We start from the raw sequence: 20214 nt of genomic DNA, 5'->3' as shown, positions 1-20214 counted from the left end.
TAGTTTACACTAGCAAGGAGTACAACAATGGCTTCATCATCATCAATTGTTTTCTTTAGAGTGGCAAGTTGAGTTTTAAGACTTTTGAATTTGTTAATATGCATAGTCATTGAAGTGTTGTTTTTTATGTTAAGCTTATAGAACTACATTAACAGCTTATAGCCAGAGATATGGTGCAATACATCATCAGATAGCCAGAGATATAGCCCCTCAAGCTGCGGAACAACTTTCTTGAAGAGAGCATGAAGAGATATGCTCTAGTTTGAGATATCTAAGTGCTCAAACAGAGGTGGGTGTAGGCTGGCTATGGCAGACAAAAGATCAAGATGAAGGTGAAGTTGAAAAATGGAGTCCTGAGCTGGGCTAGACAGAGATGACCAGAGGTGAAGAGATACTAGAGAAGTAGTGTAAGGAGCTGTGCCATGCTCAACTAAGCTCTAATACCATGTTAGAAGATGTGGATCTAGAACATGGCATGAGCATGAGCTATGGAGGATGAAAGATGTAGACATGACTCATAGACATAGACAATATCAACTGTCACACAAGTGAATTAGATTCTAAGATGAGACTTGAGCTCATAAACACAATCTCATGTGTTTGACAATGACACGGACACTTGATTGAAGGACAAAACTACTATGACATTGCATTGAAAAGTGAACCAAGTATATCATTATGTAGTCTCTGATCTTTCTCCATTCTCCTCACTATGTATGTGGGATTTAGGACATCTCTTCTTGGAGCATACATCATTTGTCATTTCTCAACAGTTGTTTCTTAAGCTTTAGTTTTAATATCCTTCTCTCTAGCTCTCTTATTCACTAGAATATTTGCATTTTCCCCATTATCAGACATGTTGGTTTCAATTAGATTCACACCAAATGGCCCTTCATCATGTCTTCTTTGCAATTATTGCCTTGCAACTTTAGGTTATCATTGTTCGTGCTGTTGTTTGATATCTGGCCTAGCATTCCGTTGCAACATGGGATAATCTTCCCTCTTGTTCTTCTTGGATATGGACAATTGGGAAAAATATGTCCTCTTTTCGTATAGTTGAACCATTCAAAGTTCTCCCACATGTTCCTTGGAGGTCATCTACATCTCATTCACATGGAGGTCACCTAGCTTGCAATATATTCATGTTTAAATTGAGATTTGCAAACTACTCTTGTGATTATTGAATTACATCATCACTAGATTTCCTATAACCTTGTTGTTTACCATTTTTATACCTTGGGAAGATTTATTTCTTGTTGTCTTGCATTTCTTGAAATTGTATCAACCATGTTGGGCATTTGAATTGTAGGAATACTTCTTAACTATTTTAACCTTATTTGCAAATTCCTCTACTTTTCCTTAGATATTTTAATTGCATTCTCAAATGAGTGAGGGTCTTTTACCAATATATTTCCTCTAATTTCAAGTTCGAGCAAAGAAACAAATTTATCATTTTTCAACAACATGACCAAAGTTCACTCCATATCGTGTGTAACCTCTATCCATCTCTCTTCAAATCTATTAGCAAATTTAGACACTTTCTCGTTCTCTTTCTGAAACATTCTTTCCAAAGATTTCCATAGACTCTCGGGAGTTTGCCTCACTGCAAACTTGGTAATAAACCAAGTTCTAACTTGATTCAAATTTGCCTTTGTTTTCTGACATTTACACTACTTGTATAGTTTGTCTGCATGTAGTGACATGTCCATGGTTAAGCATTTTCACACACCAACATCATGACACTTGGGGGGAGATTTGTGGCATATCCTATGGTAGTAATGTGCGAGCATACTTGAGTTCTTTTCCCTCAAGAGATATTTTCTCTCGTGCTAGTACACACCTTATTCTAGTCCATTTTGTGGTTGTGTACTCAACTTTTGTATCTTCTCTTTTGTTATCTTGAATGGTAGAGCTATGAGCTTCCTCTTGCTCCTTATTGCTGCTGGATCACTGCTTATATTCTTATACTAAAAAGAATTTTGCAAACACACTTGGTTAAATTGAAGTTTGCAAATGATAGCAGTTCACAATTGGGAGCATTTCACTCTCAAGATTATTGAGAGGGGCTTCCTACATGGCATAACTATACATTTTGACACAATGTTCATGTTGCATCATGTAGCTCTATGTGTTTGTTAGTGACTTACACTCAAGAGAACATTACAAACTTGCATAGTTTGAACTTCATACATGGCAATGCTCTATAGTTGGGAATACTTCACACTTAAGAGCACAAAGAAGGTCTTGGGATGTGGCACAATCATATATCTTGTCATGAATCTCATTCCATGTCCCAACTCTCCTAAAGGGAACAAATAATGGAGGCTATTGTTTGCAATTTATGTGTGAAGACTCTCTTATCTTGAGCATATGGTTAATAGGTAGCTAACCCAACAGTAAATTTGATTATTTGATGCCTATCGAGCATTGGGGCACATGAAACAAGATTCAAGGCAAGTAAAGAATTGGCCCCACATGTTGCAACAAAGCATTTGGATAAAGCTTTGATCTTGTTAGAGCCATGGTGAGAATAGAGCCACTTGGCTACTCTATTTGTTACCTGGCCTTATTAGTTGCAAACATATGAAATTTAGGGCAAATGCCAAACGACAAGAGAGCACATGAACACTAAAGTTCATGGCAAGGAGATTCCATGAGATGCTTCTCTCCCTATAAATCTAGCTACCTATTGGCTGCTTAGCTATCCATGTGTTTACCCCCTGCCCCCCCTTGTCTCATGGCGAGCAACCTTTGTAGTACTATAAGGTAGTTGGTTGCTTGTTGAGGCATTTAGTTGCCTATTGGCAACTTAGCTGTCCATCTGCTCCCCATGTTAGATGCTTAGCGGCGTTAGCGGTGTGGAGTCTCGACTTGTTTCCATAGGATGCCTTGAGTGGGGTAGCCTGAAGGTGCTCAATCGGAGCTTCTCACAGATTGTAGCTACAAATGGCAAAAAAAGGCCTAAGCACAAAAGTACAAACACGGGGATTAAACAGAACAAGAAGGAAAACAACGATAACAACAAAAAAAGGGTGTAAATACGCTTGCATTACCTTTGCCTTCCCGTCGTTCCTGTTAGAAAATCAAAACACAAGCTTGTCTTCTGTGTCTGTGATTCTGTCTGTGCATCATGGCCATGGCGATGGCTGCCCTAGGGCTACGACGAAGCTCGCGGCCGCGTTGGCTCCTGCGCCCCTTCTCCTCCGCATCGCAGGCCCTCGACGTGGCCGATTACCGCTTCTGCCGCTACAACTCCCCTGTCGCCTCCGTCGTGGACCACACCCCTGTCCTGTCCGTACCCCAGACCAGGGTCACCGTCCTCCCCAACGGCCTCCGTGTCGCCACCGAGTCCAACCTCGCCTGCCAAACCGCCTCCATCGGCGTCTGGATCGACGCTGGCAGCCGCTTCGAGACACACTCCTCGAACGGCACTGCTCACTTCCTTGAGCACATGATCTTCAAGGGCACCAAGAAGCGCACTATGCGACAGTTGGAGGAAGGGATCGAGAACATTGGCGGGCACCTGAATGCATACACATCGCGCGAGCAGACCACCTATTACGCCAAAGTCATGCGGAACGATGTCCCCTTTGCTGCAGATGTGCTGGCTGACATCTTGCAGAACTCTGAGTTCTCACCAGACAGGATTGAGCGTGAGCGAAGTGTCATCCTCCGGGAAATGGAAGAGGTATTTGTGGTGTTTTTAAAAGGTCACAGCTTTAGTCTAGCAACTTGTTCAGTCTGTTAAGGAACGTCAATGCATTCAAAGCAGGTTCTTTAATCAGCTATAAACGAAACTTTGGAGTGTCCATAATGAGGTTAAGAACACATTCTGGGAGATGTTCTTGAAACATAGGCAGGGGCATTATCTTCTTATTTCTCTAACGGCAAAGTTTTGACCATGCCTTCTGGATCAATGATTGTTTTTCCAGAGGAAGCGCTCTGTCACTCTCATGTTTAGAAAAACAGCAAATTTTGAAGAGAGTATATTCCAGACCATTTTGTTTTGTTATGTGATTGTGGTGATGGATTTACTAGAACAAAGCTTTTGACAGCATGGTGACTAACCATTGAAGTATGACAGGTGGAAGGTCAGCCAGAAGAAGTGATCTTTGATCATTTACATGCTACAGCCTTCCAGCACAGTCCTTTGGGACGAACAATCCTTGGCCCTCCGGACAATATAAAATCAATTACCAGGGATCACTTGGCCCAGTACATATCTACCCATTATACAGCACCTCGGATGGTGAGTTGTTTCTAGATCTTGTGAGTTATTGTCTGGATACATTGTTCAGTACATGTTGTTTTTGATTTATTTGATAGCGATACGATGCTACATTGTGGAGAAGCTTGATGCTGCAGGTTCTAGCTGCTGCCGGTGGAGTTGACCACAAGGATGTGGTGGAGCTTGCCTCCAAGCTGTTCAAGGATCTTCCTACCAACCCCACTACAGCTGCACAGTTGATTGAAAAGGACCCAGCTATTTTCACAGGCTCAGAGGTCTAAATTGGCTAGTGATATTTTTTTCTAAGAAATTGCACCCTTGCTTGTTGACCATGAAGAAAAGGACCATCATTTGGGGGTTTTGATGCAGGTGCGTATCAGGGATGATGACATGCCATTGGCACACATAGCGGTGGCTGTAATGGGAGCTTCTTGGACTGACCCAGACTCAATTGCTCTGATGGTAATGCAGACAATGCTTGGTGGTTGGCACAAAGGTGCAGGGGCTGGGAAGCACATGGGGTAAGCACTTTTATGGTCACTTTCTAAGTGTTTGCATCTGCAGAATGAACAGACACTGCAGTCAATGCTTTATTGACAAAGAAAGAATCATGTGAACTGTTTGTTCTGAAATAAATGACGTATCTGTATGCACAGGCAGTCTGATGTGCTTGTGTTCCCATGTGCATCTCTCAGAAAGATCATAGCATTTGATTTTCTATGTGCGTGTATTGAAAAATTTGCAGGAAATGTCCAAAGCAACCACCATGAGGGGTAGTCTGTCCATACTCTTTATAGTTGGATGTCCTCGAGAACAGTCTATTAGATCAACTTGGTGTCAGAGGTCTAATAATTGAGAGCAATGTTCATAGAATGTTGCAGTTTAGTTTAGAGCTTGAGACTGTGGTTGTTAGACTTTGCGTCACTTGAGACTGGTTGGTAGGCCTTATGTACTTGATTATGGAATATTGGTCATTTTCTTCCATCAGGAAGCCACAAATAAAAACACTAAATGATATTGCGTTTTCTTTTTTGTGTCATAAGAGCTTTAATACTCACTCCCTATTTGAAATGGCTAAGTATGTGCTAAATGTTCTCAATTGTCAATTAATTCTAGTCTGATGTGCTTAATGACTTTTAATTAAGCATGCTTGCCAACTTTTGTAGATCTGAACTTGCACAAAAGGTTGCAGCCAATGAACTGGCAGAAAGTGTGATGGCCTTCAATACAAATTATAGTGATGCAGGGCTATTTGGTGTCTACGCAGTTGCAAAGGTACTTTATTTCAAAGTTATTTTAGGGCTTTGACCCTTGAGGACATTATTGGAAGTTTCAAACATCTTTATACATATTGTACTTGTATAAACAATAGGGTATTGTTTAACTTTGCGCAAGCATGAACCAGGGTTTCAATGACTGCATTTTCTCTAGTTACAGAGAATCGAGCGTCTTCTGCTTTGGAATATCGTTTGAAAGGTTGCATAAAACCCATCCAAGACAACATGATATTTAAAAAAAAATGCTAACCAACAAAACTAAAGAAGAAGATGTGGCATCTAAGTCACCTCCCAATGGTAGAGCCATTTGTGCTCACTTTGAGTTTGGGACTAGTGGGAATGACCAAGTGCACCAGACCTTCTCGGCAAGGGTGGTAAATAGCCTAATCAAGCACTAATTACAAGTAGTATAAAATTCAGATAAATTGAAAAGGTAAATTTACATTTTAATATTGGAAAATGGACAATCTTTTGGCCCCAAAACTGGCACTCCTTACAATATTTCTTTATCTTATATTGCAATCCGGTTGGAAAACACTAAGATTCCTTGAATCTCCTTCGCTCTCTAATTGCCTCTTGTCCTTGTAAAGAGGGGCTGAAAACTTGTTTTTGTCCTATCCTAACAGCCTTGGAGCTGTCACACACATCTTGGGAGCTCCAAGAATGCGCTCGCCTGCTATAAATTGCAATTGCTTGCTTCTACAGGGGCTTTGGCTGCTGTCTCCTACCTCCCTTACTTCTCCTGATGGCTGCGATGGCCTTTGATTAGTTAGCAATTTGCTCTATAGTCTCTTCTGTAGTTGGTCCATTGCAAAATGACTCTCTTTTTATCTCTCCCAGCCTCCCACCAGCCTTTATCCACTTGCATGGGCAAGTTTTGCTAAGCAACAACCTTCTTAATTCAAATTCCAACATTTTTCAGCATTAGCAAATTAATTGTTAGAATATTAATTTTAAGGGTTAATTTAATTTAAGAATAATTTATTGCTTAAAAAACACTCATCGGCCAATGATTAAGTTGGCTAGACCAATTTATCATCCAAGTATTCTTGAGTTCTCATGAGCCCTTGGAATTAAATTAATTAATCAATTAATTAATGCAAACTTTGTAGTGCCACCACCAACACTTATGGTTAATAAAGTGATCTAGTCCAATTTGGACACTGTATTACCCAGTACCTATCAAGTACAACTTGTTGTAACTTTTGTATTTGGCACCAACTGATATCTTAAGGTTTTAGGTTTCACATTGTGAAATAATTGACCTACATTTCATATATGCAAGTCACATTTGCACATTTTATGAACTTTTAAATTTACATTCTCGTGATACCAAGCTCAAGCTTCCAGGCCTCATGAGATGTGTTTGATGGTATTGGTTGATGACATCTTAGATGAATGTGTTGAACAATCTTAGGATAAAGTTCATAAGTGAGGGATTCTCTACAATTTACGTCAACGGTCTTGTAATATAGGGTTCCTTAGCTTCCTTTACGAATGTAAACATTGCTTGAAAGTTTAATGATGTTGGCTCTTAGTTGGCCAATGGCATAGTATCAACCTAGCTGTGAATCTAGGAAATAGTACTTGAAACTATAGATCAATTGAGAAGTTACCTTCACCTTGGGATGACCATTTTATTGATCAAATACTTGGATAGGTCTTATTGCATGACTGTTAAACACTTGATACTGAGATTACAGTGGGATATATTTAGTGATGTCTTTAAGGTTTGGGAGTTTTGCCATTGGTACAATCTCTTCATTAGTGCCTTGGGAGGAGAAGAAGAGAGGGGTTTAAAGGGCATGATGACATATGAGACCAAAAAAGAGAATATCATGTATATGGGTTATAACACGATTCTTATAGAAATGAAAAAGAATTAAAAGTAAGATGCCTTGCTCCATTGGTAATGGTAGGATGATGACAGGTGTATAGGGGTAAAGCCAATGGACAATAGTGGGGCGGACATCCCTTCTATAAGTACACATTGCACAATCATATATAAGAAAAGATAACAAAGAATAAGGGTACTACCATTCATTGCATCCGCAAGACTCTCGTGTGTTTCTCTCTCTTAACCCTCTTGTACTCTATAGTTTCTATTCTGCATTCCATTGTTACTTTTCTCTCAACTAGTATCAGAGCTTTTCTCTCAACTGGTATTAGAGCTCGTGGGGAATGCCATGAGAGCTTATATGGTATGAAACAAGCTCCCAAGTAATGATATCATTAAGTTCATACCTTTATGTGGTCTTAGGTCTATACTAGAAGTGAGACTGATTGCTATAACTAGGAAGGCTAGGGATGGTAGCCTTATGATCTTGATTCTTTATGTGGATGATATGTCGATTGTTGGGAAGTTTGTTATCGATATGGTAGTTTAAAGAAAAGGTTGTATGAAACCTTTGATATAAAAGATTTGGGAAATGCTAGTCACATTCTTGGCATATGTATTATGCGAGATTGAGATAAAAAGTTACTCTATTTGTCTTAGAAGGAATACATTGAAAATATATTTGAGTATTTTAATATAAGAGGGGAAAGGCTATTACTGTTCCATTGCCTCTATATTTGAAAGTTAGCTAGGAGAACAACCCCAAGTTATACAAGGAGAAGGTTAAAATGGCCAAGGTTCTTTATATGTGTAGTTGGTAGCTTGATGTATACCTTGGTTGCTACATGTTTAGACATTGCGTATGTAGTGGACTTGTTAGCAGGTATATGGCAAACCATGACAAGAAGCATTGGCAGGCAACAAAGAGTATGAGATACTTGAATGATGAGACTAGATCTATGTGCATATGCTTTGGAAGGAAGGATGCATCTATTCTTGGATATGTAGATGCTAATTTTGTAGGGAGTACTCTAGGATGTCTACTACAGGTTTTAGCTTCACTTTTATAGGCGGTGCAATCTCTTGGGTCTTGTTTGCAATCATGTACAATTTATTTATCATTGAGACAAAGTATATTGTAGCCATTGAGGCTTGGAAGGGAGCTACATGGCTTACTCATCTTGTGGGAGACTTGGTAATTGCAGAAGAGAGACGTAGATTGCATTGTGACGGTCAGAGTGCTATTCAAATATTGGTATGAAACCACGACTTTCTTTCAAAGACAAAGCATATTGAGAGGTGAAGTATCACTTCGTCAAGTATGTGCTTGAGGACAAACACATTGAGTTGTCAAGATTCCTGTGTATCATAATCTTGTAGATTTTCTTACGAAGTGTTTTACCCTTTGAGTGCTTTGCACATTGCAGCGTGTTGATGGACATCAGACAATATAGTGTCTTTGTTCTTATATTTTTAAAAAGGTGCATTGGCCCTTGAGTGGAAGGTTGTTTGAGTAAAGACCAATGGCCAATAGCCAAGGGAGCATCCCTTGTGTAAGTATAGATCGTACCGCCATACATAATTGGAGATAATAAAGAATAGAGGTACCAGCTTTCATTGTATCCACAAAACTCGTGTGCTCTCCTCAACCCTCTTGTAGTGTGTAGCTTCTAGCTCGCATCTCACCATTGCTTTCATCTTGTTTTCTTGGTTTGAGCTCTAGTGACTCGTGCAAAGGTGGGCTTGTGTTAAGGAATGAAAAAATAGCCTGATTTTACAGTTCTTAAAATAGCCTAATTTTAAAAGTTCTTACTTGTTAATATAAAATTACTAGACTATTTATTTCTCTCTAGTACAACTCCACGAATAAAGTATTAGAATAATGTATTTATTCCAGATTTGGTTGGACAAAAGTTTACCTTGAATTTTCAATGATTTGGTAATCCAAAACAGGTATAGAATTGGAGGTTTTGGTTGTAATGTCTTCAACAACCAATTCTATACCCAAAATGATGAATTTTTGCAAACCCTAGCCATTGATCTACTAAACAATAAATCCTAATTTTGATTTGTTGTAAAACAAAGCTTTCATATATATATATATATATATATATATATATATATATATATATATATATAGAGAGAGAGAGAGAGAGAGAGAGAGAGAGAGAGAGAGAGAGAGAGAGAGAGAGAGAGAGAGAGAGAGAGAGAGAGAGAGAGAGAGATTGATTCTCGGTTGTCTAGCACCTTGGGATGGTTGCAAAAACACACCACTCTTACTGCCATTGCGATAAACTAGTAGGCATGCATCTCCTTTTGCTACTTTAGCTCTCCAAACTTAGGCTATTCGAAAATGAGAGAGAGAGAGAGAGAGAGAGAGAGAGAGAGAGAGAGAGAGAGAGAGAGAGAGATTGATTCTCGGTTGTCTAGCACCTTGGGATGGTTGCAAAAACACACCACTCTTACTGCCATTGCGATAAACTAGTAGGCATGCATCTCCTTTTGCTACTTTAGCTCTCCAAACTTAGGCTATTCGAAAATGTGAGAGAGAGAGAGAGAGAGAGAGAGAGAGAGAGAGAGAGAGTGAGTGAGTGAAACCAGCCTTCCTCCTTGGATAGGGTGGTAAATCCCTGATTACAACTTAATTACAGCAACAAACAATAAATGCAAATTTGAAAATACAAATTTACCTATTGATCTTGGAGAGTGCACACTCGATTGGCCCCAAAATTGGCGCCCCTTTCGGTATTTCTTTAGCTTTATTAAAGAAAAAGTTGATTTATAATGGGATTCTCCCAATTCCTTTCGGTGTTTCAACTCCCCTTGCGGTCTAAATTGACCAGCAAGTCTTCAATCTGTTTTGCCCCTTCATTCGGGCACTCGATTAGCCTTCACATGCTTTGATGGAGATGGAAAATGCCCCAAATTCAATTATTTGCTGGTCCCTCCACTTGAATAGGTTAAAAACAGCTTCAGTCCTGTTCAATCCAAGTCTTGGAGCTTCCAATTTTTGGTACGATTCTCGAGGCTATTGCTAAACCCTAATTTCTGCTGCATATTAGGGTTTACAGCAGAGAAATCTGAAATTTCGCAGCCTCCAAGGATCCAAATATTGAGATCTTCAAAGCAAGGCTGTGAAATGACTGGGAGATGAGAGGGAAAGTTGTAGAGAGAGAAAATCCAGAGTTTTGTCGTGAAGAATGACATAAAATTAGTCAAGTGTAGTTGCTGCCTTATCACAACAGCATGTACATGCAAAGAACTGAAGAAAATCAGTCATTTATTGCTGCTAACTTGCCTCAACAGCCTGTAGATATTGTCTCCTGCTGTTGATTGATCTTCTTTTGCCCTTGGCTGCCTCAAAAGGTCCTCCAATGGGTGCAAATTAGACCAGTAGCCTCTCCCTCTCCCTTGCAGGCTGAATTTATAGAAATGCCTCTCTTCAGTCTCTAAAGACGTTTTTCAGTCTTACATGGGCATTTTTCACAAGTGGCAGCATTTCCAAATGGTTTTTTCAGCATTTTTCATAATTAAATATTAATATTCAGCCTTAAAATACTGAAAACGAATCTAATAATTATATCGGTGCTCTAAAAAATAATATGGTTGGCCAATAATTAAATTGGCTAGGCAACTTTCATTCTCGAGTGTCTCTGTGTCATCTTTGACTATCAAATTGGCGTTAGGTACCATTAAGTGCCATTTCTCTAGTGTCACCAACTGACACTTATGGCCAAATGGATGACCTAGGCCAACAATTGGCACCAGATACCACCAAGTACTTATGCGGCATAACTTATAGCAACTTTTGCCTTTGATATTCCGTGATTTATTCGAGTCCTGGGTTCGTAAATTTACTTTAAACCCAGTTGCACCACACATGTGCAACATTTACTTAATCACGTGATTAAAAATTCATCTACATGTTAAGTGAGGTTTCAAAAATACATATCCTCATGAGAGAGAGAGAGAGAGAGAGAGAGAGAGAGAGAGAGAGAGAGAGAGAGAGCGCCCCAAATAACTGAGATCAAGTTTCCAAATGAATAACCAACCAACTATTTCTTAATTGGATCACATGTTTGATTAAGGGCTAATTAATTACTTGATCGTCTAACATAAGTGAGATGCTCTTTGGACCAAACTTAAGCTTAGGGCTTGTTTAATGACTTAATTGCCATACATGGGTTGCCTATTGGGCAAAACTTTCAATGTGACTCAATTCTAAGGTGACTCTTTTAATTTAATGAAAGTTTTACATTGCACTTTGTTCTTTTTGTCCAATCCTTGTACCACATAGCTAGCTTGGGCAAAACTTTCAATGTAACTCAATATTAAGGTGAAATTTTCAGTTTATTGTACCTTGTTCCTTTTGCCGTATCCTTGCACATAGCTTGCACACTTGTCTATCACATTGCCTTGGTGTTAAATCTTTCACTGTTGGTGCATTGCGATTGATTCCAAAAGTTTTGTACTCACACATCCAAGTAGGTCCATACTACATGCAGTCCAATATAGCATGAATTCAACAAGAATGTTGTGTGGGAAAGAGAGGAAGGAAGAAATTTAACCTTGTTATGCTCTAACTAGCCAACATGATGCTTAAGAAGGAGATTGCTAGCCTCTTGTTGATCAGGATGCTACTAAGAATGCACATGATACTACTTTCCTTGACCTTCTATTGCCTTCAAATCCTCAATCTGATTTTCAAATACTTAAAAATGAGACCTGCCATAGGTAGGTGTCACAAGCTTTGTATGTGAGAATGAGAGAGATGAAGGAAATTGGCAAGTTTTTCCCAAATAGTCATGCATAAACAACCATTTTTTTTCTTTAGTTAAATAATAGTGGCCTTGCCCAAAGTTCCAAAAAGATTATTGAAATTTAGATTTAAGTTGCTTTGTTCAAACTTTGGCATGATTTTAAAATTTCCTATTAGCCTTAACAATTATTAAAGTTTCACATGTAACCTTGGGAAATGCACTATTTTCAAGGTCTTGTCAACATCCAACATTGTCAATGCAATGTCCATCATGCTCGGGTGTAGAATATGTTCACATGTTTATGGTATCAGGTTGGTTTTACATGCAACTTTGATACCTTAGTGTTGATTGGCCTTTCGGGATTCGCTGGAGTATGATAGGCTCATCCCTACCAATTCATGGTGTCATAGATTTCTCGAAAACTTAATCTTGAGTGATAGAGGCTTGCAAAAGTGTGCTTTTGCCTCTCTAGCAAGCCTTCACGTTTGCTCTAGCTACATAGTAAATGACTTCTCTACTCCTTAAGCGTCATTAGTTTACACCTTACTTGTTCATTCATTCAATTATTCTTTCGTGTTTTGTTTGACCTTGCTTTTGCTAATTGATCTCTTAAGCCTCATGCCCTTGCATAATGTGAAGAGCTTAGAGCTTCACATAGTATTAGAGCCAAGTGCTCTTGACACATTTTTTGGGAATATATGAATAGGAAGTACTCATCATCCTTGAGGTCCATCTCCCTTGCATCCATCTTCTTTGGCTTAGCTCCCCTTGTTAGCATCACCATTGACGCTCTTGAAATGTGGTTGGATGGATTTGCCTTCCAATGAAGGCAACTAGTTGGTGAGAATGGCCAAGTTTCAGTTGGGGGAAAAGATACCATTTAGGGAATGATTAGCAGTCCGATTCCTTCATTATAGTTAGACCTTGTGGCAAGTTTGTATGTGTATGATCTCCCTCCTTTGACACAACCTTCTTAAGGTCTTTAGTGGAAGAATCTTGGTGTCATGAGGACATATATTTTGGAAACCTCACTTAATATGTGGATTAATTTTTAATCACCTGATTAAGTGAGTGTTGCACGTGTGAGATGCAAGTGGGATTAGAGTAAATTTACGAGCCCTAGATTCGAGAAAATCAGGGGATGTCAAAGACAAAAGTTGCTATAAGTTATGTTGCATAGATACTTGGTGGTATCTAGTGTCAATTGTTGGCCTAGGTCATTCATTTGGCCATAAGTGTCAGTTGGTGACACTAGAGAGGTGGCGTTTAATGGTACCTAATGTTGATCTAATGGTCAAAGATGGCACAAAGAGACTTGAGAGTGGAAGATGCCCAACCAATTTAATTATTGGTCAGTCAGATTATTTTTTTGGGGACCAAAATAATTATTAGATTAATTTTCAGTAATTAAAGGCTGAAAATTAAGATTTAATGATAGATAATGTTGGAAAAACCATTTGGGAAGGCTGCCACTTGGCAAACTTGCCCATACAGGCTGGTAAAATGTTGAATAAGAGGAAAAATGCCTTGCTTCGAAGATCTCAGCATTTGGACCCTTGGAGGTTGAGAAATTGCAAATTTCTTTATTGTAAACTCTAATTTACGGTAGAAATTAGGGTTTGGTAGTAGCATCGGGAATCATGCCAGAAATTGAAAGCTCCAAGACTTGGATTTTTCAGGGCTAAAGGTGAAATTCAGCTAAATTTAGGTGGAGGACTAGTCGGCCATTGAATTTGGGGCATTTTCATTGTCTATGAAGTGGGTGAAGGCTAAGTGCGTGCCTGAATCAAGGGGCAAATCAGATTGAAGACTTGTTGGTCACTTTGGATAGCAAGGGGAGTTTGGATTGTGAAGGGCATTGGGAGAATCTCATTGTAAATCAACTTCTTCTTCAATAAAGCTAAAGAAATATCGAAAGGGGCGTCAATTTTGGGGCCAATTGGGTGTGCATTGTCCAAGATCAGTAGGTAAATTTGTATTTATTGTTTGCTGCTGTAATTAAGTTGTAATCATGGATTTACCACCTATCCACGGAAGGAAGGCTGGTTTCACTTGGGTCTTTCTTACGAGCTTCAACTTCCATGTCTTGCTATAAGGCTATGTATACATAAGCTGTTCTAAGGCCTTCTTGTAAAAGTTGCTCAACTCAATGGCCAACAATAAAGTCTAGTTTTTGGCACTGTTATCACTTAGGTGTTTATTTGTCACCATTGTGACTTTGCATCACTCATTGGGCAGCCTAACATGCTAGTTTACAGCTACAAGGTTGTTAATAAGGTTTAACTGCTTGCCCTCCCTTTGTGAACTCAATCTCTTAATATGAAGATTGATGTGGTGAATAGCCCATCCAACAAGGGTCTAGAACAAGTGTAAGCATGATTGGTATCTTGATTGCTGAAGATGCTTCCTTGAGGTGTACCCTCAATTGTCCAAGATTAACAGATGAATGATGCCACTATTTTTTCTTGGTTTTTTGTGGCAACTTACCTTATATGTAAGGCTTGAAACAGTATAAAGCAGAACGTTGGATGAGGATATTTCGTTTGTGCATAGTTATCCCTTATTCAAATGAAAGACCACTTTTAACTCAAGAATAATAAGAAAGGTAGTTTTGTTGAAGGATGAATAAACATAGTCTTTTTGTAGGATAAGCGAGGCTGTTCTATAAGACAAATCAGTAATTACAGATGGGTCATGTCTCTTTTTCTAGGGTTGATGACTTGATTAACCATTTACATGAGATAATTTCTGACTAAATTGTGTCAATTACTAGTGTTGACCATGTAAAGTTACAATTAAAGTTGCCATCCCCTTATGACTTGTTTAACCATTTGCATGAGCATTTGACTGGCAGACTGGTTATTATCAGGTGTGTTTCAGATGAAAAGCCTCTATGGCATGAGACTCCCCCACAGCTAGGGAATGTCATCAGCTGCCATTGCTCTCATTAGGAAGTGCTACCATCTTTTTCCTGCCAGAATATTTTTCTGCAGCTTCTTTATAAACACACTGAAATTGTTAGAGGCCTTTAAGACGCTTAATGCATGTGGCTTGGGCTCATTTCACGACCATATATTCGGACTTAAAAATACTGTACATAGTGCACAGGTAGAACCTCTACTGGACATTGCCTTGCGCTTTGGCATTATTATTATATGATCCTTATGCTCCAACTTTTACCACCACTTCAAAATGTCAGGAGCATAGATATTACATCAGTAGTTTATTGTTGTATTTGAGTGGTCTTTCATTTTTCTATTCGTTTCAAGGTGGTTTAATAATTTGTCATTGAATGATTATCTGATTGAATCTGACTCTTTGGATGTTTCCAGCCAGACACACTGGATGACCTCTCGTGGGCTATCATGCATGAAATTGGAAGACTGATTTACAGAGTAGCTGAAGAGGATGTAGCTCGGGCTAGAAATCAGGTGATCTTTTTGTTTTTTTTTTTTTGGGGGGGGGGGGCGCGGCAATGTCTTCTTGTTCATTATTCTTAATGTATTTTGTTTGCATGTTAGCTTCTTCAGATCTGTGGTGAATATCTATCTCAACTATTGTCTTGGTTGTGTTGTTTTAATGTTTACTATGCTGAGGAAGCAACTTTACTGTGTCAATTCACGCATACAATGGATTGGAAGATGTTGTTACTGTTTGTTAGGTCCAGTGTTTTAAATCATGTTTCATGATGAGTATGCCAGGCACGTGGTTGTTCTCTTTTGTGTTTTGCATTTGGAAGTTCAAGCACTACACTTTCCCTCCTCCAGTGTTGACCATTTGGAAGGTTTGCAGTTTGATCTAATTCTTCTTGAACCAGTCATGGCTAGATTTTTTGTGTATTCTTTCGATTTGTCTGTTTCAACACTCATTGAACCAGTTACGTCTGCTCAAGGTAGATTTTCCTTTTCCAGATTCCAGAGATCATCTAAATATGTTGATAAATCATGCCTCATGAGCATAGCACGAGCTCTCTCTCTCTCTCTCTCACACACACACACACACACACACACACATACACACACACACATCTCGAAATTGTTTGAGTGAAAGCAATTGCAAACCTGGGTGGCCTGTTACCTTTCCAGAAAGTCTTAAAGTTTCTGTGCTTATTTCCTGATGCATCTGCTCGTTTTCACAGTTAAAAGCGGGCTTACTATTGCATTTGGATGGTACAAGTGCAGTTGCAGAAGACATTGGGCGTCAGGTTAAGTGGAATCTTGTAGAGCTGCATGGGTTTTGAGGTTTGTGTCGTGGGTGATTGATATTGTTTATTTGTGCAAGCAGTTGCTCACATATGGGCGCAGAATACCTCTTCCTGAATTGTTTGCAAGAATAGATGCAGTCGATGCAGCCACAGTCAAGAGGGTTGCTGACCGTTTCATTTATGACAAGGTGATTTAGCTATAAAATAAAGTCCACCTGTATTGTGTGTTTTTGGTAATACTGACTTCTGTTACTGCAGGAATTGGCTATTGCTACCATGGGGCCAACCCAGAATCTGCCAGACTATAATTGGTTCCGCCGTCGTACTTATTGGTTACGTTTTTAAAGAAGCTGAGTGTAAGCCAGATGCCCTGCTGATCCACTGAATGAAATTATGCATGTTGGGAATGGGTACAGTCACATTCCGGATTTGTAATAAGTACCCAAAATGGAAGCCTGTGCTGCTGTATTAGTCCCCAGAAATGAGGGAAGGAAGGGGTTTTTTCTTCCAGGGTCAATACTTGAATAATGGGGTGAGTATACTTCTGTGCCCATTTCATCTGTCTCAAACGTTCCTTGGCCGAAATTGTAAGAATTTTTGACCATTCCATTGCTGTAAAAAGCTTGATAGACATCATTGAGTTCTTCATTGCTACTACTCTGTTTGAACAGACAGTTTTGATAAGGGATATCGTCTTTTGAAGCTAAGCGAAACTTTTGGTAAGATAAGCTATCCATGTCTATCATTTCATTGTGTTTGGCATTACCAGATGCTTCTTTTAAATAATGCATTTGTGTCGTCCAAAAGTTCAGGCTAATGTTGTCTTGGGCAATCTGGTTGGCAGTTGTATCTCATCTATTAAGTCAGATGAGAGACTAGGTAACATGGGTCTTTTTCACACTGGAGTTTGATAAAAGGAGTACTCAGCAGTGCTCTGTATGCTTATTTTCAACGAATTCTTATGTTCACATTGTAATCCCTGTTCTAGGACAGACCTTTTGGTTTTCACCTACTAGTTTCTTAAGAGAAAGAGCCTCATCCTTACGCCTTGTGACACTTCAAGATGTGCATGCCTCAATTCATGTCTAATTGCCAACTTCAGAAGCAGGTCCCTTGTTTGCTTGCATGGATTAAGAAGTTTACTAACGAAAGGGTTTACAAGTTCTTAGGAACAAAATGACTCGTGCTTCTATGAAAGCACTGTTCTCTTCCCAAATCTACACGACTGCTGCTTATGACCATGGTAACATATGTCAACTAGTCGTTATTGTTTTAATAACGTGTTTGATGTTTATGTGTGCCATTCTCATGATAGGCGCATTTAGGGAGATGGGTTTCATTTTCTTGATTAAATATTTGGTGGTTTTTGCCTTCCAATTTTGTTCTCTCAGCTTCTCCAGTGACGCGCTTAAGTCAAATTATGTGGTCTGGTTCATTGCTAAAGCTGCTTAAATTACAGAACCTGACTCCCATTGTTGTGACACACCCTAGACTTGTTATTGGCCTTTTGAAGCTCAAGTTTGTAAATGCTCCTCAGCATTTTGACTTCAATATGCGAGCAGTACTTTAGAAGTGTTGATATGAAAGTTCATGTATTATTCTGATTTCCGTACATTTTCAGCCTACTTTTTGTTGGACTGGAAGGCCACAGCTTAGAGAGTTTGAGTTTGAACAGGAGCGTATGAGTATGACGGCTGGAGAGTGAGTGTGAGCAAAGTGAAAGTACGAGAAGATAAGAGTGTACCAACAAAATGTGTTGGTACACAAAGAATAAAATGTATTTATACGTAGGGCACGTAAAGGGTGCGTTCACATGTACAATGTGCGTGTACTATATACGTGGAGGTTACCAAGCCTTTATATCCTAACCACCTCCCTCTTAAAGGTCCGATATGAACCGCTAGCCAACCAATTCCCACTAGTCGAATGCAATGCTTGTGTTGAGCTCTGCCTAGACTTTTAGTGAGAACATTTTCAAGGTTATCTTGTGTTTTAATCTTGGTCAATGTGATTTGACCATCTTTCAGAATCTGTTTGATGAAGTGATATTGCATATCTATATGCTTTGTGCGTGAATGATACATGGCATTCTTAGCTAGATACATTGCACTTTGGCTATCACATCCCAAAACTGCAGCACCCATAGATATGCTGAGATAATTTGCAAGTCTGCTCAACCATATAGCTTCCTTGGAAGCTTCAATAGTTGATATGTATTCAGCTTCAGTGGTACTCAGTGCAACAATGTTTTGCAATCTGGAACACCAAGAAACAGTCCCACCAGCTACTGTAAAGACATACCCATTGGTGGACCTACGAGTATTCAAGTCACCTGCTATGTTTGCATCACAATAACCCTACAAACTAAGTGCACCCTGTCCATAGCAAATACTTTTTGTTTGTGTATCCTTAAGGTATCGAAGAATACACTTGACAGCCTCTAGTGCAACAATGTTTTGCAACCTGGAACACCAAGAAACAATCCTTTCAGCAACTGTAAAGACATACCCGTTGGTGGACCTACGACTGTCCAAGTCACCTGCCATGTTTGCATCACAATAACCTTGCAAACTAAGTGCACCTTGCCCATAGCAAATACTTTTTGTTTGTGTATCCTTAAGGTATCGAAGAATGCACTTGATATTCTCCCAATGTGCTTTGCCAAGATTTGACATAAACTTGCTAGCAACTCCCACTGCATGAGTAATGTCTGGGCGAGTAGCAACCATAGCATACATAAGAGAGCCACGGACTGATGCATAAGGAACTCCCTTTATAGCATTTGCTTTCACGTTATCTTTCGGGTTGTTGGCTTTGCTAAGCTTGAGATAAGGAGGTAAGGGTACCCCAAAAGACTTAGCTTTAGCCATGTTAAACCTGTCCAGTACCTTTCCAATGTACTTTTCTTGAGATAAAAACAACAATCTTTGCATTCTATCTCTACGAATCCTCATGCCCAAAATATGCTTTGCATTTCCCAAATCTTTCATGTAGAAAGCTGATTTCAGCTGATTTTTGAGAGCATCCAAGCTAGTCTTTCTTTTCCCAGCTAGTAACATATCATCCACATATGAACAAAGTATCATGGGGCTGCCATCTATATCCTTTTTCATGTACAAGTAATTATTTGTACGATTGCGTGTAAAGTCATGAGATAGTATAAAAGTATCAAACTTTTTGTACCATTGCCGGTGCTTGCTTTAGCCCATACAGGCTGCGTTTAAGCTTACATTGTTAGCAGAGTATTTGTCAGCTCATGTGTGAGTCTGAGCTTGATCTGGGCTAGGCATTTTTATTAGGTATTTTAGGTATTTTTTTTGGGTGGTATTTTATGCCAGTGGAGCATTTTTATGCACCAGTCGGCCAGCTTTAATGCTGTCCGACCAGCATTATTGCTCCCCACTTTTTCAGCCTATTTATACTCAGTGGCTCCTCCTCAGTCAGTCACTTCATCTTCACCATCTGCAGACTCTGTGGAGAGAGGAGCCAGAGCCAGTGCCAGTGCCCACGCAGCCAGTGACTCACTGTTGTATGCGACTGTCTCGTGTTCAGATATATGGATTCCTTTTCCCGTGCATACATCTGAGTTCTCATCTGTATCGTGTTCTTTTCTTTTCTCTTTTTGTCTTGTGTTTCAGCAGTTTATTTCAACACATGTTTATGCTTCCACCGCTGCTCCACTTCTGACATGGTATCAGTTTTCAGGATTTGTGTTTCTGCTGTGTTTTCTTGCTGATTTCAGGACTGTTTTGTACCCCTGCTGATAAGATGACTATTGTCGCAGCCAGGCGACCTGTTTTGGGACTGTTTTCAGCCTGCGTTTTTTGCAGTTTTGCCATCGCCTGCTGCCTCCGCACCCTCTGCTGCCTACGCACCCTCTGCTGCTTGCGTTTTTCATCTGCAGCTGT

The 20214-nt window shown here is 39.5% G+C and overlaps 1 protein-coding gene across 1 annotated transcript; it reads left to right on the top strand.

Moving 5' to 3' along the window:
- The first annotated feature begins 3024 nt into the window (after nucleotides 1-3024).
- LOC148008425 (putative mitochondrial-processing peptidase subunit beta, mitochondrial) lies at nucleotides 3025-17029 on the top strand. Its single transcript, XM_087674232.1, has 9 exons — nucleotides 3025-3688; nucleotides 4085-4249; nucleotides 4366-4503; nucleotides 4598-4749; nucleotides 5395-5503; nucleotides 15435-15533; nucleotides 16241-16306; nucleotides 16387-16494; nucleotides 16565-17029. The coding sequence occupies exons 1-9, from the start codon at nucleotides 3131-3133 to the stop codon at nucleotides 16649-16651; spliced, it is 1482 nt and encodes a 493-aa protein (XP_087530358.1). The 5' UTR covers nucleotides 3025-3130; the 3' UTR covers nucleotides 16652-17029.
- Nucleotides 17030-20214: the final 3185 nt, after the last annotated feature.

Source organism: Lygodium microphyllum, unplaced genomic scaffold, assembly GCF_053477565.2.
Source record: "Lygodium microphyllum isolate KBCC unplaced genomic scaffold, Lygodium_microphyllum_v1.1.10 scaffold_140, whole genome shotgun sequence".
Classification (NCBI taxonomy): Eukaryota; Viridiplantae; Streptophyta; class Polypodiopsida; order Schizaeales; family Lygodiaceae; genus Lygodium; species Lygodium microphyllum.
This window is presented reverse-complemented; position numbering and strand designations above follow the sequence as displayed.